This window comes from Triturus cristatus, chromosome 10, assembly GCF_964204655.1.
Source record: "Triturus cristatus chromosome 10, aTriCri1.1, whole genome shotgun sequence".
NCBI lineage: Eukaryota > Metazoa > Chordata > Amphibia > Caudata > Salamandridae > Triturus > Triturus cristatus.
In genome coordinates, this window is record NC_140593.1 from 425,156,860 (window position 1) to 425,183,085 (window position 26,226).

The following is a 26,226-nucleotide window of genomic DNA, read 5'->3' on the forward strand; positions in this document are numbered from 1 at the left end:
AGGGACAGAAAGGTTGCAAAGACTTCAAGACTCTGCTGTGTCCCCCTGGGCTGCTGTGTACCGCAGAGAACGTGGGCTGTTTTTAAACATCTGCCCCGTGAAGTGTGCTGGCTGCTCTCTGCTTCGCTTGAGAGCACCGCGCTGATCTTTGCCTGAAACCGGCTGCCGCGTTGAGAAGACCGACGTGCTCATCGGCACGTGTATTGCTGGTGGGGGCTTGGCCGGAGGAGCCGCGCTGCGAGTGGCTGACTCCCGGTAGCATCTGACATCGTCACTGGGGGCTCGTTGAGGGAGTCGCGACCTGATTGGCCCATCGCTCGAGAGCTGCAGAAACCCTGCACCGGAAAAGTTGCTCCGAAGCGCCGAGTCATGGCGCCCCTGCCCGCATCCTGGTGAGTCTGTGCCGGGAGGAGGAACCTTGCCGGGAACCTCGTTAACTGTTGGGGCATTTTTAAGTCACATCTCAATCCCCGAACGTCCGGCATAGCGCGTGGGGCCCGGGGACTGCCACCCATGGTGCAATCTTGTGATTACAAACGAGAAGAGCAGCCTGAGAGGAGCGCTTTGGTTATAAGCGCAGGGCATAGCTGGAGAAACGTGTTTTAAGTACTGAGAGCCTACAAACTTATTATTTTCGAATACTAATGCCCACAAGAGACTAGAGACTATCTTTTTATTTTCCTAGCAACCAGAGAAAGCTGAAGAGAACCGGAAACTAATGTGCAATGCTATGGTAGTTGATTTTTATTGCTGAAACTAGATAAAGCTATATTTTTAATATACTCACCTGTGTGGTCTGCATTTGTGGTGTACTGGGGGGTCATTGTGGTTGTTACTTGCAAATACTTTACACATTGCCTTGGGGATAAGCCTGTCTGCTCGAGTCAAGCTACCTAGAGGGTGAGCAGGGGTTATCTATAGTGTGTGTCCCTGTACCCTGATTAGAAGCAAGGGTCCCTATTTGGTCTAAGGTACTTACCTCTGCCAACTGGAGACCCCCAGATCTAACAGGCAGGGTCTGTAAATATTCAGGACAAAGAGTCAAAATTCAGGACGAATATTAAATACAAAAGGTCCATTTTATGGAAACATCTGGATGAGTCAAGCATTAATAAAACAGTAAACAAAAATTCCCAGTCCCTCTCGCCCACCTTCCTTTGACCATATGCTTCCCATTTCCCTTCCCACTTACCCTTCATTTTCCGTGTGCTCTTTCAGCCTCTCCTTCACATCCTCCATTGTCAGTTTGCTTCACCTGCCCCTTCTGCTCACCCTTTGTTGTCAGATTTCTGCTCCAGCCCCTCAGCCTACCATCCATTGTCAGCTTGTTGCCCCAATGTTTTCTGCTCATCCTCCATTGTTGCCTTGCTTCCCCAGACCCTCCCACCCATCCTCAATTGTCAGCTTCCTGCTCCATGCTCTACCCCCATCCTCCATTGTCAGTTTCCTGCCACGTCCCCTCCTGTCCACACCCTATTGGCACTGTTCTACCCCATAATAATAATTACTAATTTGTAGAACACATGTCTACATCTAATGAAGATTCTGCATTATCTGAGGGAGGCTGCACAATAATCAGAGGTAAAAAAATTAACAAGGCAAGTCCCCATCACTGCCCTACGTTGTCAACTTGTTGCCCCATCCTCTCCCACCCATCTTCCATTGTCAGCTTGCTACCTTGGCCCCATCACCCACCCTCATTTGTAAGCTCTCTGGCCTATCCCTACTTACCCATTCTCCATTTTTCGGTTTACTTCCCGAGCCCATCCTACTGATCCTCCATTGGCTGTTTGCCTCCTAACCCCTCTGCCCACCCAATGTTAGCCATGTGCTTACCAACTATCTGTCGTGTGTCCTCTCTCACTTGTGTCCTTCCCTACTGCACTCCCTCTCTGTTGACTCATTTCCTCAAATCATTCCCCATTTGTTTTTTAATTAAAAAACAGGCCACATCATAGTACTTTTTCTTTTCTTTTACAGCATGATTAAAAATCATTGCCAAAGGCAGTAGCTCTCATAGGTGAGATCTACTGATTTTGCCAATGCTTGTTTTCTTGTAGGTAGTGTTAACTGTCCAGTGGGGGAGAGGGCAGGGACAGATTCCAAATGCAAATTTTATAACCACATTGCTATCATTAACACTACTTGTGAAAACAAAGGGATATATTCACAAGAACGTGTGATAAACATCACCAAAAAATGTAAACGCAACTTTGCACATCGCAGCCTACCGTGGGAAAATATCCCTGTGTCAACGTGGAATTCACAAGGCAGCCCCATGTGATAGTTTGCCGAAACCGCGGCCAATGCCCGCGATACAACCACCTCGAAGGAGATAAAAACACAAACCCCAACGCGAAAAAACCTGCGATGGGCCAAAGCGTGATGAGGAAATCAGCGCTAAGCAGCGCCAGGCCTGCAACACACACCTGGCAGGCGGGAAAAATCACCATAAAAGTAGAAAAAACACCCAAACACAAACTGACCAACACCCAAGCACCATGGAGGCAGCCAGAGCAGGCGCAGAGGACGAGCGCAACCCCACAAGCACCCCGGGCGACCAGCCCGGGACCTCGGGGACAGGGAAGGGCAAGGACAAGTAGAAGAGGAAGACGAAGTTCAGTCCGCAGAAGAACAGGATCATAATCATGGAGGAGATGGAACACCATCAACAACTGTTCATCACCTCCAATGTGTCATTGGGCACCAAAAATGGAATATGGCGGGATATCGTGGACAAGGTGAATGCCATCGGAGAGCACAACAGGACAATGTACGAGGTCAAGAGGTGATGGAATGACATCAAGCGAAAGACCAAGGAGAAACTCGCAGCCAACCAGAAGGCAGCAATGCAGACTGGAGGTGGGGGCCCAGTCCACAGCTCATGCTGGATGACATGGAGGAGCTGGTGTCAACAGTCATCAGTGTGAATACTGTGGCCGGAGTCGGGGGACCAGACACTGCTCGACAGGACACAACACAACCCCAACAGGGTGAGTGACCACCAGCTACTGGGGGGATGGGTGGAGATGGCCACAATCGCACACATGCACAATCAAGCAGAGCACAGTGCACATCCTTAATGACTCTCGGTCATTGCCCAGATTTATAGACTCACAATGTACAATGCCATGCTGGCTGAATGTCAACATGTAGCATGCGGCTACATACATGTGGACACGCTGCAATACACCATCTCCCTTTCACATTGCAGAGCTACCGTCAACACCCCCTGCAGAGCAGTCCCAGTCACTCTTCACTGATGATGAGGACAACCGCAGCATCGACGCACAAGCCCTCCTGGACATCATTGACATCATCCACGACTCACCTCCAGGATTAGGGCTGCCCAGCTGCATCGTGGAGAGACCCCACCCACCACCCAAACCACCCAGCAGGAGGCACACATGGCCTCGAAAGTCTCCCAAGACCCACAGTGCGGCCGACAATCCTCCTCCAGCCCCTGATGTGTCAGTGGCACACAGTGCCGCAGCCGGTGCTGCAACACCCACCGGTGGGGCAGGGCACACATCCGAGGACGTGGATGAGCTTGACTTCAGAAGGAGGCACTAGCATTCATTTCCGCCACCTGGCCTGTTTCCGCTTGGTGCCGTACATGGCCCCTTAACCTTCCACTAACCCCCGATACACTCCAGTGCACTCACCTTGGACAGCGACATGGACTGCCATATCCTGTTTGATGACCAATGACACGGCAAGCAGACTATGGACTGTACCCTTCCTCTTCCGCAGTACTTGTCATCCCAGAATGGACTCTGGCTGGCCCTCCACGGGCACATATTTTGTGGTGTGCTTGGCTTGGCCCTGTACCGCTCCAGCTTCAATACTCCACTGGATGTACAATAAACATCCAGTAACGCACTGCTGTGTTATGTCTTTCATCATTCATGTATGAATGTGTGGATGAATGTAGGGACAGTGATTTCCCATGTGTCAATGATGCTCATCCTGTGAGATGCCAGTCAGAGATTGCCTATTGTGTTCCGGGTGGCCTGGACACTACAACAGGGACACACGTATCAGTCACTTCAATGTCCGGACATGGACTGAACCACGCCCAGAGCCCACTAGTCATTGTTGCAAGCCCTGCGCTGGTCCCGCGTACGGCAGGCCAGACCACTCCGCTTACACTCCGGGAGGGGGCCCTCATTGCTACCCGTTGCAGGCGTACTCGCTGGTGGTGTGCAGGTCACTGGTCTAGTCAGCATGTCACCGCCACTCCCTGAGGGCAGGTTTTCACACAATTCACACCCATCCGGCACAGGCGTCACAGGCCATGTGACTCTGCCAAAATTAGGGGCCGACGATGTCACATTCCCCTCTGCCGGTGGCATGGATGACGAACGCTCCACGGTTCTCAATCATAAAGGGCCCATGAGTTGTTGCGCACAGGGTTAGTGGCACCCGAGGCCTTGCGGGCGTCACGGGCCTACCACCCCGTGGCGCTGACTAGGGTTGCACAGGGTTAGTGGCACCTGAAGCTTTGCGGCCAGCACAGGCACCCCACCACGGGACGGTGACTGGGGAAGCACAGGGTTAGTGGCACCCGAAGCTTTGTGGCTGGCACAGGCACCCTGCCATGGGACGGTGACTTTGGGTGCACTAAGGTAGGGGCACCTTAAGTGCTGAGCCGGTGTGCACCCTGCGATGATGCCCCATCCCGGCGGTCCAGACAGCTCAGGTTTTGTGTGCCCTGCTGGACCGCAGTGTAGGCCAGAGCCAGCAGCCAGCGTGGGCCTACTGCTACGTGGCGTCGCTTCCGGGATCACAGAGTTAGTGGCACCTATTGGGCTGAGCGGGTGTGCAGCCTGTAATGAGGCCGGGTGCACTGGTATGTCCTCTGCCATGGAGTAATCAAGACCTAGCACTAAACGTGAGACCTGGTGACCTGCGGAGTGGGGCTGCATGATGTGGAAGGTGTCATGTCCACGGGCCCCGGGCTTGTGGCTTGCAGCGGCACGTGCTGGGACCTCTTGTCTGCATGCCGGTGGCGTAAGGTGAGCAGTGAGGCCTGGGTGTGCAAGGGCGGGCATGCTCCGATGGGCGGCAGGAGGGGCTGGGGTACCTCTGCCTGGGTGTGCATGGGTGGGCAAGTGATGTTGTCTTGTGCAATTGTGTGTACTGTGCCAATCATGTATCTGGACTCTGTTTCAGATGACGGGTCTAACTCAGATGTGTGACCTGGTGAACTGCAATACATAGACACACCAATGGCAGCAGGTGAGCAGTGTGGCCTGGTTGCGCAAGGGCGGCACTCTCTCTCTCTCTCCCTCTCTCTTCTTCTCTCTCTCTCTCCCTCTCTTCTTCTCTCTCGCTCCCCCTCTCTTCTTTTCTCTCTCTCCCCCTCTCTTCTTATCTCTCTCTCTCTCCCTCTCTTCCTCTCTCCCTCCTTCGCTCTCTATCTGTCCTTTGATGTGCGCAGGACAAGCCTTCTCATCATGATTTTTGTCTTGCAGGCTGTGGCCTATGGATAGTCCCGAGGGGAGCCGCCATGTGTCTTCATTTCAGTTCAGCGTTCATTTTAATAAAGTTTCATTTGTTGCTTTGAAAGTGAATGTGTGATGCTCATTTTTGTGATGACACATGCATGTCACCAGTTGTGAATGTGCGACATCATGCGGATTATTTTGTACATCTTTAGGTGTAGCTGATGTGGCATGTCTTTGGTTGGGGGAGAGCCGAGGAGGGGGGTCCTGGGGGTGGTGGCGGCGGATGTTGTTACCCTTTTGGCCCTCCAGGCCGCATGTTCAGTTGCTCGGGTGCATCTGTTGATCTTAAGATGTGGCCCGGGGCTGGGCGCCCCTTTGTGGTGCAGGCTGTCGTCCGACTTTGCACCAGGTCAGAGCAGGTGTTAGTTTCCTGGTGCTAACGCTCCTTATTGCCTGTTTTGTGTTCTTACCGCAGATCTGGCTGATCGTTGAGAATGTTGTGGAGTGGTGTTGTCGTGGCTTTTGGCACGGGAACGCCTACTCTGCATCTCATTAGCGATTGTTGTGGGGGTCATCTGTGGCGATGATTTTTGCACCTGCTATCGTGGGTAAATTGGTGCTGTGGGATGTTAACACCAGCTTGTGATTGGGGCAATAAGTTTATTGCTACTTTGGCTGCGATAAAGTGCCGTTAACTCGGCGATAGAATCTTGTGAATATGCCCCAAAGGGTGTTATTTTCCAGAGAAATGCAACAGCTAAAAGACAAAAATGGACTTAAACACTGTGAAAAAATTATTGCCAACAGCTTGCAACATGACAAAATCAGCAAATTAATTCATACATTAATCTGATGCAAAACACATTTTTAGGAAAATTTACATCAAATACAAAATTTAGTAATAAACATGGAAATATTCAATGTTATGAACCACATGTGTTATTCCAAGTCCAGGGTCAAAAGAGTGTCTAAATAGTATATCAATTCTTTATCCAATAATTTCCTTCAACGTTTGCTATTTTGGGAGGCATTTAGTTAATTCTGAATACGGCGAGCCTTGAAGGAAATTATTGGATAAAGGATTGATATACTATTCAGACACTCTATTGATGCTGGAGTTGGAATAACACATGTGTTTATAACACTGGATATTTTCATGTTTATTACAACATTTTGTATATGATGTAAATTTTCCTAAAAATGTGTTTTGCATCAGATTAATGTATGAATTCATTTGCTGATTTTTTCATGTTGCAATCAGTTGCCAAGAATTTTTTCACAGTGTCTAAGTCCATTTTTGTCTTTAAGTGTATGTTAATGTGAATTGTATATACGTGTAAGTTCATGTGTGAATTTGATAAGTCTATGTTTCTTTTTCTGTCCCAAAAATTGTTTTGATCAATTTTTAAATTAATAAGAAACAGGAATGGTCTAATAAAAATTCCATTCGGACAGATAAAAGAGTTGACTGTTCGGTACTCCATGAGTAGTGGGAGTGTACGGTAGTACGGAGTCGGGTTCATTGTTTTGTGTTCTGACTTTTAGAAAGTTGCCATTTTCTTGCCCTAACCATTTGGTGCCTGCAGTCTGGTCCTGGGTCACATGACTAGGTGTAGTTGACAGATGGTCTTTGAGTATTTCTCCCTGACACCATCACAATAGAGGGTCTGAGTGTTGGCAGGATGGGCTATCTCCGACTTGATAGAGCAGCCAAGCTGTCACCTACCACACTTGCACTTCAGTGGGCTGGGCCCTGACCTAACAATAAGGACTTCATGCTAGCCTGTTGTACCTCCAGAAGACTGGTACCAGGGCATGGAGGCAGTAAATTCCACACACCTCTGTGCGGTGAAACCTCAGAAGCTTCTCCCACTCCAAAGTGGGCTCAATGTGTACAAATGTAACCTTCATACCCACTCTTCAGACCATTTCTGGACTTATGGACTCTGCCAGGAAGAAGGACTGCCCAGCTATGAAGTCTGCCCTGCTGCCAGGAAGTGTTTTGTAACCCAAAGGCCTGCTCTGCTGCTGAAAGACACTTCTGCTGCTGTGGACTGCCCTGCTGTGGCCAGCCTGCCTGCCCTGACCCAGAGACTTTAAAGTGTCTCCAAGGGTCAGTTAGCTGCCCTTCTGTTCTGAGTTGCAGGGACATAACAGGATCCCCGACACTGATGCAACTCCATGCAGCCTGATGCAGTGCAACACAGCTCAAAACCAGCACTGGCCCAGCGTGATGCATCTCGCTCTCAATGCTCATGCATCGCAGCACAATTACTTACAGGCCAGCAGCTTCTTCAACAACGAAACATCTCATCCTCTGTGCCGATGCATCGCAGGTTAACCCCTTGCAGCCCCAGCGGCTTCCCCAACTATGACAAGACTTGTCTCGTCTCAACACCAGACCTCCTTACAGGTTCCCATCAACAGCTTCATTGACTTCGCTTCTACACGACTCATCTTTACACAAGATCTTGCACTGCAGCTCCTTGTCAGTGACATCTCGACGCAGGCCCGCAAAGCTCAATGCAAGCACTCTGCATCTCGACGTCCATGCCACACAATAATTTGTCAGCTGACTAAACTCAGTCTTGTATCCAGCCCGCCCTCCTCGTGATTGGCCTTAACGTGTAACTTGGACTTGGTCCACCGCGACCGGATAACCACGGTTGGTGCTTTTTGCCTCCAAGAGCTTGTTTTCCTAACCCCGGTTCTACTAATAGGATATATGATGGTTGGGTCTTAAATTATTTATTAAATTTTACTTTATTTTTCTAAATTAGCGTGGGATTATTTTTGTCTTGTGTTGACACTTTATTATGGTGTGTTGGTTGAACAAATACTTTACATATTGCTTCTAAGTTAAGCAAGACTGCTTTGTGCCAACCTACCAGGGGGTTAAACACAAGATAGTTTGAGGGTTTGCTGGTGTTTCACTGTGACAGGGATTGTGGCTTTTACTTGATTAGGGTTTCATTCCACTCAACCACCAATCCAATTTCCTAGACTGTGTATGTTCCAATTTATATATATCTACCTGAAGGTAAAGTACCAACAAAATAGTTGTAGAATATTTTGTTCTTTTTTAACCACATCTCTTGCCTCGTCCCTAGTGCACTCAGGATCACAGTTCCCGTCACTTAAGCGGATGATCCACAAAATACTTTGAATGAGGCTGTCTTTGAGATTCCATCTCTACTTCAGCAGCGCCAACACAGTTTCTGCTTTAATTTCAAGCAGAAACGTGCAGGCAGGAAGGGGGCTTCTTTATTTTCACCTTGAGATGGGCCAAACATTAAGGCCAAATTAAGGGGCCATCGGGCCTCCTGTGTTCCTGTATCCTGGCTGTGCGAGGTCTGGAGCCTCACACTTAGAGGCAAGTGCAAAGGAGGGTAAACAAAGGCACACAGATTGTTATCACTTCACAGGTACTTAAGAGAGGAATGCTTTTGACTTTGTTCAGTCCCTGCATAAGTATGGGAGATCTGCATGCACTGTAAGAGTGTCAGATGTCTCAGTATTAACAATTTAAATACCCATATTTTCTTTTATATCTTTTATGGCGATACTGTTTCTAATGCGGTGTGTCAGAGCACTTTACATAAGACATACACACAATGCATTGACATTAAATCATGTAAGTGTTAATCAATATACAAGAAGTGTTACATAAGAGAGTGAGGGTTATAAGGTGTATGAGTCACATGTCCTTCAAAGCTCACAGATCTATAGTAGGATTACAATTTATGAACTGCAAGTAACAAAAGGATTTATGTGTTAAAAGCAGTAACCCATTTACCTCTCTACATGACATAAAAATCTGTCATCTGCATGTTACACGATGTGCTTTGCAGGAGATACAATAACCTCTATCCTACTTTGATTAAAATCTGGGACTGGAAAAAATACAGATCTCTCTAGCAAATATGTTAAACTCCAGAGATATCTTACCATTATTATTATTCCCTGAGAGATACTGGGCATACAAAGATCGCTGCAACAAGTGCCCTAACCCCATCAAATATTTTAAAATTAAGACTTTGCAGATAATTAAGCAGAACTGATCTACTGCCACTTTTCTCTGTGTTGCCTATTCCTTTGTGTCAGAGTTAAAAACAAAGGGGCAGATTTATGAGGTTTTGCCGTAGGGAAGCGCAGCAGGCCTTCCTGCTGCGCTTCCCTGCGGCAAAAGAAAAGGGCAGGGTTGCGCCGTATCTATAAAATGCGGCGCATTCATGTCCTTTTCCCCTGTGCCGGCGCACAATGGGCTGCCTGCGCCAACGCAGGCACCTCTGCACCATGGTGCAAGGGTGCCTGCGTTGCGGAGATGAATATTTTTGTACAGGAAGGGAAACCTTTCTGTACAAAAATAATCACAAGAGGTTTTTCCTCTTTGTATGGGTGCTGCAGAATGCAGCACACATAGAAAAAGGAAAAACGAGGAGAAATAAAGATATTTCTCCCCGTTGCGCCTCCCTTACGCCTCCCCTGGGGAGGCGGAAGCTTTTGGCACTGCCTCAGATTTACGATTTCTCGTAAATCTGGGGCAGTGTCAAAAGGCCGTGGATGTTGCTGGGAACGCCCCCAGCAACACCCATTGCACGCCCCTTTAACGCAGAACACTGCGTTAAAGGGACTGATATTTATGAGGCAGCATTAAGCCAAAAAAAGTGGCTCAGTGCTGCCTGATAAATATCACGCAGGCTTCTGCGCCACGGAACGTCACAAAAAGGGACGTTCCGATGGCGCAACGGGCCTCATAAATCTGCCCCAAAATGTATAAATTGGGGCCCAGATTTTGCGTTATTTTATTTGCCCAACCCTGACACCAAACCTCAGTTGTTACATTTTGTAAAGTGCTTAAATGTACTCATGATAGACCTGCTATACATATGTGTGAAGCTTTAATATCTGATATCACGTCTTGCAATGTCACTTCATGTGAGGATATGGGTTGTTATGCCACGTCCTGTGATACCATGTTTGATGTCAAGCGCTGTGACATCGTACACTGTGATGTCACATACCAGGATGTCACTTTCATATTGCTTAGCTTGGTTAGTCCCCCTACATCTTCCTTTAGAACGTGTGCCCTTGCTAAAGTCCTTTCAGCTCAATGAGTGTTGTGGACTTGCTGGCCCCCCTTTTGCCAAGCCCATCCTCGGGCTGGAGGCTGGTGTAAAATTTGGGGCAAAAGGCATCTGTAACAGACCACTCACGTCTTCATGGACAAGGCCCACAAATTCAGGACAGCCTGTGGAAAAAAGGGACGGCTGGTGACCCTACTTGTTTTCTAATTTTTGATGAAAAGGGAGTTTTTGGCTGTATGCAATCTCGCTGATCTTGCACCAAAGTGCAAAGGTCACATAAAGGGACCAGCAGCCGTATCATGAACAGTGGTCCTGACACAATGAATAGATGATAGCCTATTTTTATGCGTTCGCCCTGTCAAAGGCACATACATTTAACACAAACTTTCTCTGATTTAGTGTATAACTTCCAGACAGAAAAGTTCAGGAAAAGAAAATGGCAACTGTTGCTGTCTGTTTCTGAGCTATGTTTTTTTAATAATGCACCAACTGTGAGAAAGTCTCTATTAAGGGCCTAATTACGGTGCAGTTTGGACTGCATCCAACGGCTTGTTGGTTGCGGTCCAAACCGTATCTACTGCTGCGGTCCGACCGACGCATTAAGATGTGTGCGGTTGGAGGCAGCAGTCGGTGGGGTCGACCATTGGAAACTTCTCATAATCCTTTAAGGACGGCGTTTCCGCCATCAGGATTATGATGTTGGTTTCTCACAGCCTTTCCATGTCGGCCTTTCCGACATGGAAAGGCTGTCGGAAAGCAACATTGGGGTCCCCTAGCTGTGTCCCCTTTCCCCCTGGCCCTCTGCATCTGGGGGTTACCGGAAGGTGCCTGCCACACGGTGCAGGGATGTTCACAAACCCATATTTCTCAGTGGGAGCTTGTGCTGCAGGTGGTTTCTGCCCGCCGCTCTCACGAAGAAATGGAAGTTTCCAACTGCACTATGTGCGGTCAGATTGTAATTGGGTGTGCGGAACTGCCGACCTATGGTTGGCGCAGTTCCTCCACCGAAACGGTGTCGGTCAGAGGCACCTCCAACCGACATCGTAATCATGCCCTAAATGTTTACGCATTATTTTTTTTAAATGGCACTCAGCTCTGCTCTGATAATGATATCACCCAAGATTTCTAGTGCAAATCGTGGGCTAGTGCTTCATGCAATCTTTCTCTAGGCCTAGATGATACCTATCTTAACAGTTTTTGGCAAATAATGCATGTGAGACTGCCCAAAGAGCTGCTATAGTGAAACAAAACAGTACACATCGGATTAATCAAGCCTATAGCTAATACACTGAAAAATAATTTTAGAATTCCCAGCAAATGTTTCACTACAAAATCATATGAATGCCATCGAAGAGGGGTCTCCAACCTTTTCTGCAGCAAGAGATACTTCTTTCAATGAAAACCATCATGAGCTACTATTATTATTTGTGTTTTACTAGTGACCGCAACAAACAAGATTCCATTAGTGGCCACCATATACAAGATGACCATGAGTGAACTCCTTAGTTCACCAGGCATGGTTGGCAACTGTGATGTAAGCATTTTTTGCCAATGTGGAATGCATCGATATTGACAATGAATAGCAGTTATTGCTGCAATGACCCTGATGCCAAGATAATAATAATAGTAATAAAGTTGCGGTCCAGGGGAGGCCTTAGGAGCTCTAGCCGGGCCCCGGTACCCTATACTCTATTATTTATCGCTCTATTCTCAGCTTTAAATATATTTTGGAAAACTAACCGTTTTTATACAGAGATTATGAGATCTGAAAATACACACATTTTCGTTTTCAAAACATATTTTTAATTTTTGATATGTATATATTAACTCAAGCAAGCAAAAACGTATAATTTGGTAGACTGGGCTCCACACAGGAGAGCTACTTATAGGTAGGTGGGGAGCTACCAGTCGCTGGCGAGCTACTTGTTGGAGAAGCCTAATCATGGGTTCTGTGTAATCAGTTGTTGCATGTTTTGCATAAGAATGGATTTAATGTTAATCTGCAGGGTGTTTTTTTGCATATCTTCATTATTACACTAAACACAGTTGTGAAGCTCAAACCACAAATCGACTGTTTCACCAGAAGGTTGGAAATAACAAGTCATTTTAACACAGTTCTTTTGTCACAGGTTTCCTATTTTACATCGATATCCCACCAACGAGAGATTGAAGGACATGTCGAGCATATGGCTCCTTTACTTAGCACCTCCTACATTCTGACCACATTGTTTTCAGTACTGTCTTGTTTAAGGTAAGTTTTCTTCATCAAAACCACTGCTATTTAACAACATTTCGTTAAGAAAAACATTGAGCAAAACCTTGTCATTTATTTTTATTTTGTACTTTTGTAGAATATATGAAATGGATAAAGTTACTCCATTCTGTTGCTGGAACTCCAGGCAAATGATAAAGTGAGACGTGTGTACAATGAAGTCTGCCCAATGGAAAGACGTTCACTTTCGCAGGATGGGTTATGTAGGGACTCATTATGGAGATCTGATCAGGCTCCTGGAAACACAGGGACCAATTTACAATAGTCTATTGCATATCTGCAGCCCTAGGGGTACACTATCGAGTGGTGAGGAGTTTTTTTTAATTCACATTGGCCTTCAGGAGGGCACCAGGGTTTCTGCTGCAGTCCAGATTTCTATAGATATTCCTGGAAAAACATTTGAGAGTCAAAAATTGTGACTATTTGGAGGCTCTTCTGCCTGTGCAACTGTACAAAATGCATACTTGTGCATGGGGAAATCTTATCGCATTTGTGCAATGGCATGTTTTTTCTTCCTGTTCTTGTTATACACTTGAAAAATGATTTCCTTTCCACCTCCTTCAACAATGTGGCTATTACCTCCCTGCCCGCCCAGCAAAATAATTTACCCCTGCACTTATCTAGAGGAATGGGTTGGAGAAACGTTTATCAATATAAGCACAAACTATCAAGTTTGTGTACTGTGCCAATTTTTCCTCCTTGAAACACCCGCTTTCATTGAGATGTAATATTGTGCAGGAGGAGATGGATTTAAAAGTATAGGTCACTTTTTGTGAGCACCTTGACTTGTAGGTTGATTACATTTGTAAGTTACATTTATGTGCACAAATGGCTTTTTGTACCTATTATACACTCTCTCTTCTAGAAAACCACGTCCTTGTCTCCTGATGGCTGCAGAACCCATAACAAAAGCAAGAAAATACCCCAATAGAAAATTTGGTTGCAGGAATTCCTCAAAAACTACAATTACATAGAACAGAGCTCCACATTTTCGATGGTCTGTTGTCTATCTCACCGGTGGTCTCTTCCTTGGAGTGGGGGACTTCCAAGGAGATATGGCATGTCCACCCTTCGCTTAAAATGGGCTTGCCATCTGAGTACCATTAGGAAACAAGTTAATTTAGTCTACTGTAGCACACAGAGAGCTTTGTATACATTCTCCAGTTCTCTTTTAGCATCTCTCTGTTGAGCTGTTCCCTTTTGCTCTGCCCCATGCACTTTTCTTTCTAAATTCCGTGGTTAGGTTCCTCACCAGGAATTTCATATGTTCACTGTACCACTATACTTCAGTGCATCGTTACATTGTTTTCTTATCTAAATGATTTCCTTTGCAAAACTTTAACCTGTTTTAAACAGAGCTAACCATTCTGTCTGAGAACATAATACTGTAACATTGTGTTCAGACAAGCATTGGTAAAGCCAACAAATGTAGTCTCACTCTGTAAACACATAGGCATACTCCTCACTCTGCATTCACAGTCACACCCTACACTCACACTGTTGCTCTTGACACAGGCAAAACATTCACCCTATAGTCAATCAGAGTCACAGAAGCTTTATTCGATTGATATGTTATTCGATCATAAAAGCACATAAGAAAGAAATATGTACAGTAGATGAGAATTAATTAGTTAAAACAATAGAAATTTCATAATTATAATAACACAGTCTTCAGTACATATAAAGGGACATAAATATGAGGCTAAAAATCAATTAAACATGCATAAGCTTCCGATAAATAAAAACTTGTTTTAAAAAGATCACGATTCTAAAAACACTACGCTCATTGTCAAGATATTGCAGAGCCTGAAAGGCTGGTCGACATTGGCGGAGACCAAACATTTTTAAAACGGGCACTATGTACAGTTTTCTTAAGTGGGTATACAATTTACAGAATAATAAAACATGAATCGTTGATTGGGAGGAATTATTATCACATAGGCAAGGCTGAAGGTTTCTCGACCAATCATTCATCTTTGGTAATGACACTAATCTGTGAAAAAACCCCAGTCTAAATCTTGTTAAAATGAATCTATTGTATACACCAGGTACAAAGTTTAGATAGGGTTGGGTTTTAAATGTGGTTAAAATCATCTGATTTTGGAGGAGAGTCAGTTTTAATGAATCATTTGTCATTCTGTGGCTTTCCAAAAGCAGTAGCACTTCTCTTCTCAAGTCCTTCCTTGATATAATCCCAAGTGAACTCGGATTATTAAAATTCTCCAAACGACCGAGGTCATTTAAGAAGTTACGTACGTACGCAATGCAGGGGATGTTCAAAAACCCATCCAGTTTACAAATATCTAAAATAATCTCCCGATTCAATTTTGCCTCTTCCTTAATCCAGAGCCTATGCCATAAAAGGATAGGCTCTAGCCTAATTAAATCAGAGATAAAGGTAAGCCCCAGTTCTGCGTGACATACGGTAGAAGAAGTACCACTTGGGACTGATAGAAGGTATTTGAGAAATGAGTTCTCAACATGCTGAATTTTGTTCACATCTGCAAGCCCGCAGAGCCCTCCTCCATAGGTGGCTAATGAGACACACTTGGCCTTATATATTTTTATAAGTTCCACCGGTGGTCTTTTACCCAATCTTTTAGCGAAGTTAATAAGGGCAGTGGTGGCTCTAAGGAAAGACAGTTTCTTGGCGTCAATCGCTTGCGCCCATGTGTCACAGTGCGTGAAAAGAATCCCCAGATAAGAGAATTTGGCAGTAGCCTCGATCTTTTGTCCTGCAACAAACATTGTATTAAATTTCTTTATCCTACGCCCACAGTGCATAGAGTATGTTTTAGACGTGTTTCCTCTCAAGCCAAAATTCTTCATAAAATTCGTAAAGCTGTCCAGCAGCCTCTGAAGGCCCACCTGCGTTCGGGACATCAGAACTGCATCATCTGCGTATAAGAGTGCTGGGATGGGTCTCCCAGCCACAAGAGGACAGTCGTTGTTATTTTCAAGTAGGGCCCCTTCCAAACCATTAATATAAAGATTAAAAAGGAAAGGGGCCAAAACACAACCCTGCCTAACACCACTATTTATCGAAAAAGCACGTTTTACCCCACAACGGACTCGGGCATAGCTTCATTGTAAAATCTTTTAAGATAATAAATCATCCTATCTTCTACCCCCAAATTTTCTAAAATGGCCCAGAGTTTACTGTGGATCACACAGTCGAAAGCGGCTGTTAGATCCACAAATACTCAACAAATCCACAAATACTAAAAACAGATTCCCCTTTTTATTTTTTGCCCTTGTGTATTTCCCAATCAGTAATGACAGATTAAGACCCTGTTCAACAGTGCCCAAGACTGCACGGAAACCGTATTGGAGGTCTGACAGGACAGAGTTTGCCTCCGCCCAGTCCTGAAGACGTTCCAAAATAACCAGGCCCACAACTTTAGTTATAGCATCCAACAAAGAGATAGGCCTATAACAACCTGGATCTTGCCTGTCCCCTTCTTAAAAATAGGCACGATGGTTGATTCAACCCAGGTGGGTAAGAAAGCCGAGTTACAACTTGCAGACAACACCTGAAGAATGATGGGGCCCCACAAAGATAAATTTGACTTGAAAAAGTCAATTGGAACCCCATCGGGGCCAGGAGCTTTGCCTCCCTGGCTAGAAGAGAGAGCCCGCTCTATTTCATCCAGAGTGAAATCTAGATTCACAACCGCAGGAAAAGAGATTAACTGCTGTTTCTCATATTCATTATTATACAAGATATCCGGATTTCCCTCACCTTTATAAACTGCTGAAAAATGGCAAATCCATTGGTCGCCAGTAATGGAGACTTCAATGGAAGGGCCAGGATCACTTATGAGGAAAGGCGCCTTGATCGCCTTCCAAAAGGCCTGACCATCACCTAGCAATGAGGCTTCGTGTAAGGCTTCCCAAGCATCTCTCTTCAGTGTAGCTTTCCTATCCCTAATAGCTTTCCTATATTCCCCTCTAGCGTGTCTTATATCATTTTGATTTCTCGGTATCGTGTGCAACACTTTTTTCATGATAGAATATGATTGTGTACACCTGGAGTCAAACCAACCATTAGACTTCCTAGAGCCCCTTTTCTTTCTAAGGAGAGATGCCTGGATTGTACTAGAAATCTCCTTAAAAGAGTTTAAAATACTATCTGGGCTAGCAATTTCACTCAGACACCTCTCGATAGCATCCTTGCATTTACCAATCTCATACTTAACTGTGGCGGTCTGGTCAACCATTGACCAGCGTACCGAATAACCGTTAAGACTACCCAGAGCAACATTCTCCAGTAACCTGTCACTACCTAACGGCCTAGTGATTCTATTTGAAGGAAGTGTAATCGCCGTACAAAGGGGGAAGTGATCACTCAGTGCAATCCCTGAGACTCTAAATGATTGAATAAAATTAGCGTGGTTACTTGAGATTAGGGAAAAATCTATTGTGGAACAAAGTCCGCGCCCACTAAAAGTCCAGGGCATAGGCGGTGGGGGGGGGGGTGGTATACAATTCATTAACAAAGCCTAGATCGAGACTGAAAATTAAGTCATTATACAAATCTCCCACTACAGAATGTTTAAAGTGAGAGATGGGGGCCCCATCCTCCTGCAACCCACAAATATTATCATCAAAGTTAGGACACAGTGCACAATTACAATCTCCAACCAACAACAAGATTGTTTCTTTTGCCTTATTCATACCTACATTTTTTAATCGTTTGCCCAGATCTTTTAAGACGAGACTAACTTTGTCAGAGGGAATATTATTATAAAAATTGGTCAGAACAAGGCAATACCTTGCATCAATATCTATTGCGACCACTTGAAAATAAGGGTCGCTAACTAATAGTGTTACCTCCTTCACATTTAGGTTACTAGACATATAAGTACATATCCCACCTTTTGCACTCCCACTTAATGAATCCATGGCTGGGGTGTGAAATGTCCGATACCCATTTATGTGAATCGCTTCCTGGGTCCAAGTTTCCTGTAGACACAGGATATCTGATTGGGAAATAAAAGCTTGCCAAAGCGGGTTGACTAACTTAGGGCGAATACCAGCAATATTCCAAGAGACAAATATGACAAACAGCGCGCTTATCGCTGTCTATCATTGTCATATGGAATACCGGGAGGGGAGGGGCCTCTAGAGGAGCTAATGATCCAGGTTGGTTGGCACACAAATGAGATACAGGGCCCTGATGCTCATCTGGGGTTTTAACAATTTGGGAATGTGTAATTGTAGCTTTACCCATTGTCAATTTTCCAGCATCATTGCTCCTGATAGACCCAGGGGAGGCTAAGTTTAAATCAGTAACCATCCCCTGGCCCAGTCAATCAATGGCCTCCAGTCAGAAAACTTAGCCAGAGGTCACAAAACACAATGCTCAGTCTGCATTCATACTTGCGTACCCCTTGCCCTGTACAATAGGTCTAGCCTCACTAAGCACTCACAACATAGGTACATCCCTCTGCACTGACACAGGCACATTTCTCACTGTACAGTAACATATGCACACACCACAATAGGTAGACACACAAGCACATATGTACACCTACACCCTGCACTAACACTATTGCACTCAGACAGGCGCATATCTGAATCTGCAATGACACAGGTGCACCTTTTACCCGATACTTAGTCAGACCTATCCTGAATTCACAAAACCCAATGCTCGCACTCATTCCATACATACATACATATTCTCAATTTGCACTCACAAACCACTCCACTATTTAACATTGGCTCATACAGCCACACTGCTCACCCTTCTTTCTTGCACTGGCATCCCACAAACACACAAGCCACCTCTCACCAGGAAGAATCAGAGTTGTTACAAACTGTGGCACTGTAAACGCAAGAGACAAGGTGTATGCTGATGATCGATTGCAGATCTTCACCACAGCCTCAGTTTTTTTTAACAGCTCTATTGTTTTTCATTAATTAACATTACATCAATCAGCCAATCAACAATATACAAGATGAAATCAGCATAATACAGTGTGCAGTACTACAGTGTATGACATTAATGATCAGAGTCTGCTTTTTGGTCAGAGATGCATCGTCTCACATCCCGCTCATTAGTAATAAGACTAACAATAAAACAATAACTAAGGGGACAAACGAGGGTCATGGAGTCTCTAATACACCTTCAATGCAACGTATATATAGCATGCATCTGGTCTGTAGGGGTGGGTGTAAGGTACTCTCTAAGAAAGAGCAAAGTTCAAAATTCAGCCTGAAGTGCTACACAGGAGGACCTTATTTGTTCGAAAGCTCTGACCTGGTTGGGGTTCAGTTTTCCTTGCTTTCTTCCTGATACAGAAGGGACCCTTCAGCTCCTACTCATTTAGTTATTTCCCTATTAGAATCGTGAAATTCTCTGCCTGTACACAATTACCAGTTCATAATGATTTGTCCAAGATACGACCTCCTGTTGTTGTGTATTGGTGATTTGTGCTTTCTGCAGGGTCACCCCAGATCTGTTCGACCTTTTGCTGAACCCTGTTTTTGCTGCCTATAGATCTCTGTGCATTTTAGCCCTGCTAACCAGTGGTAAAGGACTTGTTCCATTCATTTCTACATGGTAAAATTGGTATACACCTGATCGGCTATTTCTATTTGTCGATAAGGCCTTAGTATATGGTACCACATATACTGAGGGCCTGAAAATTAAATGCTACCAGTGGACTCTAGTGCTCATTGTGCCATTCACTGCAGTGGCACTGTATAGTATGTCTCCAGGCCTACCATTTTAGACTGGCTGTGCAGTTTTAAACTACAAATTCAGCATGTCAAAAAAACCTTTTTGACAGGCCTTCCATTCAATAAATAATAAGTCACTCCTAATAAGGCCATACAGCAGTTTGCATGATATTTAAAAGTAGCGCAGTTTGCATGATATTTAAAAGTAGGACATGTAAAAGTGACATAAGTCCTACAGTGAAAAAGGCCCAAAATTATTTTCACTGTAGCAAGGCTGCCTGTTTCAGAGGAATACACTGGATTACATTATTACATCTAATGATGCTAATTAATAAAATATTTCACTAACTCCTTTTCATAGTTATTCAACATCCAATTTATTGGTAAAATCAAAATTATAAGTTTTGGAGAAACAATATTTTTTTAAAGTTACCTCTTCCCCGCCTGAATTGCTTGGAAGGTAAACCTGCATTTTACTCTCCCACTTCTGCCAGCTACAATTTTGCAGTTGCATAGGCACGAATGAGGAGTGAACTTGCTCCCAGGACAGGGACAAAAGGCCTTGAGTGTGGGGATGCAATGTTGTGCCCTTGACCAGATGGCCTGTGGGCTTGGTCCCAGAACTTGATTAACTACAAAAGGCCTACCCCATCACATGCAGATGTAGCTAACACCCAGGCATGCACCCTTCTTGTTTCCCCCCCCCCGGACAGACCAGCCCCAATCACAGTGAACCGCATGTTGACATCATATTGTCCAATTCTGCTGGAGGGTCAAAAACAGATTGGTTTTTACATATCAAAGTTGGGGCACACCTCAAAAAGCGAATGTCGAATGCCAAAATGATTCCTGTGTATCTACTGTCTGGTTGCTGATGAACCCTCCTTTATTCTACTAGACATCTGACTCTGGGATTGTTGGAGGTACAAGGTCTGCCTCAAACTGGAATTTAGTGTGAGACTGGGCAAGTGTATATATCTTATTTATTCTCTTAGGAGTTTAGTAAGGACTGCGGAGGAGGAGAGAAGGATCTGGGCTGGTGGCCAGTTTCATAGATGTTAGTTCCCACCAGCATTATGAATATATAATTATGCACATTTACAATACTCTGTCAGTTGAACCTGCCAAGTTAAGCAGGTTAATGTTGATGACAAAGGCACTATTTGCTGTACTGTATGATTTATTGCACACACGATATTAAAGAACAACTGGTCAGACATTGGCTATATGAAGTTGGTAAAAGAGGATGAATCTATATCTTGCATATCTAGTGACCCTGTGGGCACTTTGCAATGTTACCTTCCAGTTCCCTTCTGAGATCTCTTTCCATGTTTTCCCTTAGTACAGTGATGGGGAGCTTGGAATGGTGTAGTAGTGCTGGAACATCAAGGTCACCACATTGTGTTAGCTTGAAGTGGAGCATACATAAACTACTGGTTTGTGTGTAATGTGTTCATTGGGGCCAAACTTTCATACTCTGCTAATTGTGCATGAGAAGGCTCCATGTTGTAAGACATACCCATTAGGGAGATCAAATTCCTCTTGGAGGCCAATAAAATCCATAACTATGCCTTCACTATAAAGAGCTCCTATCATTTCGAAACCCCCTGTCTATACAGGTTGCTAGACCTCTCCATTCTCTCTGTCGCTGATGTATTCTCAGGAGCCCCATAGGGAGAGCTGGTGCATAGTGTACCCATTTATGACTTTTTAATAAACTACACAACAAGCAGTATCTAGACACATTCATTGGAATAATTTCCTCTTTGTTATCCTGTCTGGGTTTCAGTAAAATGTCAAGCAGAGGTACTGTCTAGATAGCTGTTTCAGAGTTTCGTCCACCATCTGCCATTGTTTATCAAGCTGGGCTGCTAGATAATGCAGCTCATAATCTGGGAATCTTTGGCCCCCTCATGAGGCCAAAGTTGTAACTTAATTAGTGCCACCCTGTGTCTATTTCCTCACTTTATCAAGTCCAATAGAATTAAAGCAATGTCTCTAAATTTTTCTCTGTGGACCCTAATTGGGAGTGAAGTGAAACAGTATAACAGACTGGGCAACACTATAATTTTTAGGTCGCAGCGACGCAGCACGCATGCGCTGCCTACAAGCCATGCTGTATTCAGTCTATGGACTTAGACCCCACCTCCAACTTTTGATTGGCTTCTGTCAGTGCCCTTTACAAAATGTTCCTTCAGGTTGGATAACATTCACGTCCATATCACTATACATAAGGACAAGAAAAGCGCTTTTCTTGTCCTTATGTATAGTGATATGGACGTGAATGTTTGTGTATGAATTTGACTGTATAAAAGGGATGTTTGGATGTATGAGTGGATCTAATTGGTGTCTTTTTTGGAAGTGTCACTGCGTGTCCTAGGTTTCAGACTGTTTTTGCATGTTTTTGATTATGTATATTCTTCCTAAATGTTTTGTATTGTTCAAATGGAATTACTCTATTTATTATAAAAAATCATGTTGATATCTATATATATATATATATAAAAATGAAAATTAAAAACTGTTTTGAATAAATTTATTCTTGTTGTGGTGTGGGTATACTGTTTTTGATAGTTAAATTTTTTTCCTTGTCATTTAAGGGAACACCCCCTTTTTCATGTTTTTTCCTCTTGTTCTCGCCCTGGCGGGTTGTTCCCCAATTGTAGTTATTTCTTAGATTCAGGGTCCCTCCTTTGTTTTTCAGTAGATTGGGGAACCGCCAGGAGATATCTCATACATTTATTTTCAACTTGTTGAAGTTCTACTACAGGTTTGTATCCCCAAATCGCAGACCCATACCTATATCAATACTTTCAGATCTATAAATTTTGATCAAAGCTTCAAGGGGCTTTGCTCCTAGTCGGGATGCAAAACCTTGTATAGCAGCTATGGACCTAGACATTGCAAGTTTTTTTCGCCCTTAACTGGGGAGTCCAGGAGCCACTCTCATCGAATAAAACTCCCAAATAGGAAAAAGAGGAAACCCTTGACAACTCAAACCCTTCACAATCAAAACATTTGGTTTTGTTTGGCTTCTGCCCCATTGTCATCGTGTGCGATTTGGTTTTATTAACAATAAGGTCCAGGTATTGCATAAAGGACCCAAATGAATCCAAAAGTCTCTGCAGGCCAACTGCAGTGCAGGCCAAAAGTATTGCATCGTCAGCGTATAGGAGAGCAGGAATAACCCTGTCTCCTCTACGTGGGATGTCTAAAGTGGCAGTGCTAAGGGAGGTGTTTAAATTATTTATATAGAGGGGTCGATTCCGATACCGGGTCAGACAGCTCCCATGAGCTGTCCGTAGCCTTACCGTGCGACCGACACGTACCCGTAGCCGGTCCGTCCTGCAGAGGAAGTACGATGCGCATAACTGCCAAAAACACGACCGACACGTAGGCTGTGAGTCAAGCTCCATTCTCCGTCCGAGCCGTAACTCCTAACGCTGAACTGAATCCCCCGGAAGCAGTATCCATAGCAGTTTCCGGCCTGACAAGTACGATGCGTACTTCCTACGCGCTGGACGGGTCGCCACGTACAGCACGTCACAGCATCCGGAAAACAAGCATATCAGCTACGATTTGCGTCACAACTCAATCCACGGACTTGCAGCGGGTACGAGACGGAGCAACAAGCAGCGTGTACGACACAAACACATCATGAATCCCATTGCGCAGGTCATACCAGTACTCTACATCTATGACCGGATCAGGAACCGACGCCGACAGCGCAGGCGGTAAGTCAGACACCTACCACACAAACAAACGACACGTACCCGCAAAATGGCACACACACACAGGGGATCCACATCATGGCCACAAACAACAGGCCACCATAGGGGTTGTATGCCAGCTCCATTACCACCCCCACCCATAGGACTTCTGTTCCCCAGCACTCCTGCCACCCCCAGCCATAGGGGACCTGTTGCCCATGACCCCGGCCACCCCCACCGATAGGGCTTATGTTACCCAGCACCACTACCACCCCCACCCATAGGGCTTATGTTCCCCAGCACTTCTGCCACCCCCAGCCGTAGGGGACCTGTCGCCCATCACCCCTGCCACCCCCACCCATAGGGCTTATGTTCCCCAGCACTCCTGCCACCACCAGCCAAAGGGGACCTGTTGCCCATCACTACTGCCACCCCCACTCATAGGGCTTATGTTCCCCAGCACTCCTGCCACCCCTAGCCATAGGGGACCTGTTGCCCATCAACCCTGCCACCCCCACCCAAAGGGCTTATGTTCCCCAGCACTCCTGCCACCCCCAGCCATAGGGGACCTGTTGCTCATCAGTACTGCCACCCCACTCATAGGGCTTATGTTCCCCAGTACTCCTGCCACCCCCAGCCATAGGGGACCTGTTGCCCATCACCCCTGCCACCCCCACCCATATGGCTTATGTTCCCCAGCACTCCTGCCACCCCCAGCCATAGGGGACCTGTTACCCATCACTACTGCCACCCCCACTCATAGGGCTTATGTTCCCCAGCACTCCTGCCACCCACCCCCACTCATAGGCCTTATGTTGCCCAGCACCACTACCACCCCCACCCATAGGGTTTATGTTCCTCAGCACTCCTGCCACCCCCAGCCATAGGGGACCTGTTACCCATCACTACTGCCACCCCCACTCATAGGGCTTATGTTCCCCAGCACTCCTGCCACCCCCAGCCATAGGGGACCTGTTGCCCATCACCCCTGCCACCCCCACTCAGAGGGCCTATGTTGCCCAGCACCACTACCACCCCCACCCCCACGCATAGGGCTTATGTTCCTCAGCACTCCTGTCACCCCCAGCCATAGGTGACCTGTTGCCCATCACTTCTGCCACCCCCACTCATAGGGCTTATGTTCCCCAGCACTCCTGCCACCCCCAGCCATAGGGGACATGTTGCCCATCACCCCTGCCACCCCTACTCATAGGGCTTATGTTGCCCAGCACCACTACCACCCCCACCCATAGGGCTTATGTTCCCCAGCATGCCTGCCGCCCCCAGCCATAGGGGACCTGTTGCCCATCACCCCTGCCACCCACACCCATAGTGGACCTGTTGCCCATCACTACTGCCACCCCCACCCATAGGGGACCTGTTGTCCATCACCCCTGCCACCCCCAATAATTGGATGGGTGATGCGCCACACATCCATCATACTCCAAAATTAGGCATGTCAGCATAATACATCCCCCCTAACATCATGACAACAGTGTGTAGTCTGTGACAAATGCCCACAACAGTGATTATGACTTCGAACATGCAATATAACTAACATCACATGTGTGACCAACAAATGAGTGTGCCCTACACAAGGCAAACATCACTATAGCACTGTGTCAATGTAAAAATAACACCCCCTCACTGTGTAGAACAAAAGTTAAGTGTGGGCTTCCAAACTGCAGCAGATGTTGAGCATTGTGGTGATGGGGTCTAAACCCCCCCTCATCACAGTGACCAAAAGGTAAGTGTCATCATGGGCAAAGCTGCAAATAACAAACAGCAGGCATGATCCCTGCTCCCAACACATTAAACAATTCTGGGGCAAACTAGTGGCTGTGTCTCATTCCCACAGATATCTGGTGAGGCTAACAGTGCTGTGAAAACCTAACACACTCTTAGCCATGTGCAGACATGCACCACACATGGGGGCTGACAATGCATACAGTGTACAATGACACAAAAGCAGAAGTGACCATCACCAAGCATACACACATCTCGAAAATAGACACACTAATCAAACCAACCTGTGTAGACTGTAGGTGTCAGCTCACAAACTCCCATTCCATGCCAGCAATGGCACCCAACAACCAGGATGAATGTGCACAATGATGTGATATGACTCACAGGGACAGCAGGGAAAATCACAGAAACAGCATCCAGACAAAGGCCCACAACAGCAATACCAATGCACTGGTGCAGATGCACAAACACAAACAGGCAACATCACACTGCACATCTGACACAGCATGTGTGTGTGTGTGTGTGTGTGTGTCTCAGTATCCCCAGGCAACTGCACAACACATGAGGGGGGCTGAACCACAGTTACACAGATGTGGACACAGTGCCATACAAAAGTAAACCATCATTGGGACACCCTAAGTGGGCAATCAGGCATTGTGAGATGAGAGGGAGCACAACAGACACATGTGACACAAGCTTGCATGAACACCAACTAACACAGCAAGAGACTGACACACAACAGCACTACTCCTAGGGACCAGACATTGGGGTGACACAAGCATGCATGACACCTCCACTGTGATGACACAGGCAGATGTCGTACAAACTGGGAAACCCAGACACGTGTCCTGTTCCACAAACGTACATCACACATACACAAACACAAATCACTCAGCCTGGCCCCTCATCCATGGACAAATGGGAGTTAGGAGACCATCCATGCAAACATTTACACCAGTCCAGCCTCAACACCACACACCTTGAACTGCAACAATGTGCTTCTGTGAAACCCACATGGACAGGTGACATTGCACATGCACCCATGACAAACACAGGAATGTTGGGAGGGACTAAGGTGCACAGACACATCCCACAAGGAGTGTAGTAAGGACTCCCTTAATACGTACATACATTGTTAAGTTAGCATAACCACGTTAGAGGTTAGAAAGCCATCCTGCTGCTTTTGCGCACGACACTGCGTTTACATGTTATTTCTTAAACAAACTGCTGACTCGAGCCTTGCCTCACACGAGAGCAATCTGTTGTTACCATCCCGA

The 26,226-nt window shown here is 45.8% G+C and overlaps 1 protein-coding gene across 1 annotated transcript in view; it reads left to right on the plus strand.

Annotated features, from left to right (window-relative positions):
* Nucleotides 1–26,226, plus strand: part of LOC146789559 (patched domain-containing protein 3-like) — a 262,735-nt gene that overhangs the window by 102,209 nt on the left and 134,300 nt on the right. The window contains exon 2 of the mRNA XM_085631129.1: nt 12,667–12,788. Within this exon, the coding sequence (XP_085487255.1) occupies nt 12,667–12,788 (122 nt within the window). The remainder of the gene's footprint in view (nt 1–12,666; nt 12,789–26,226) is intronic.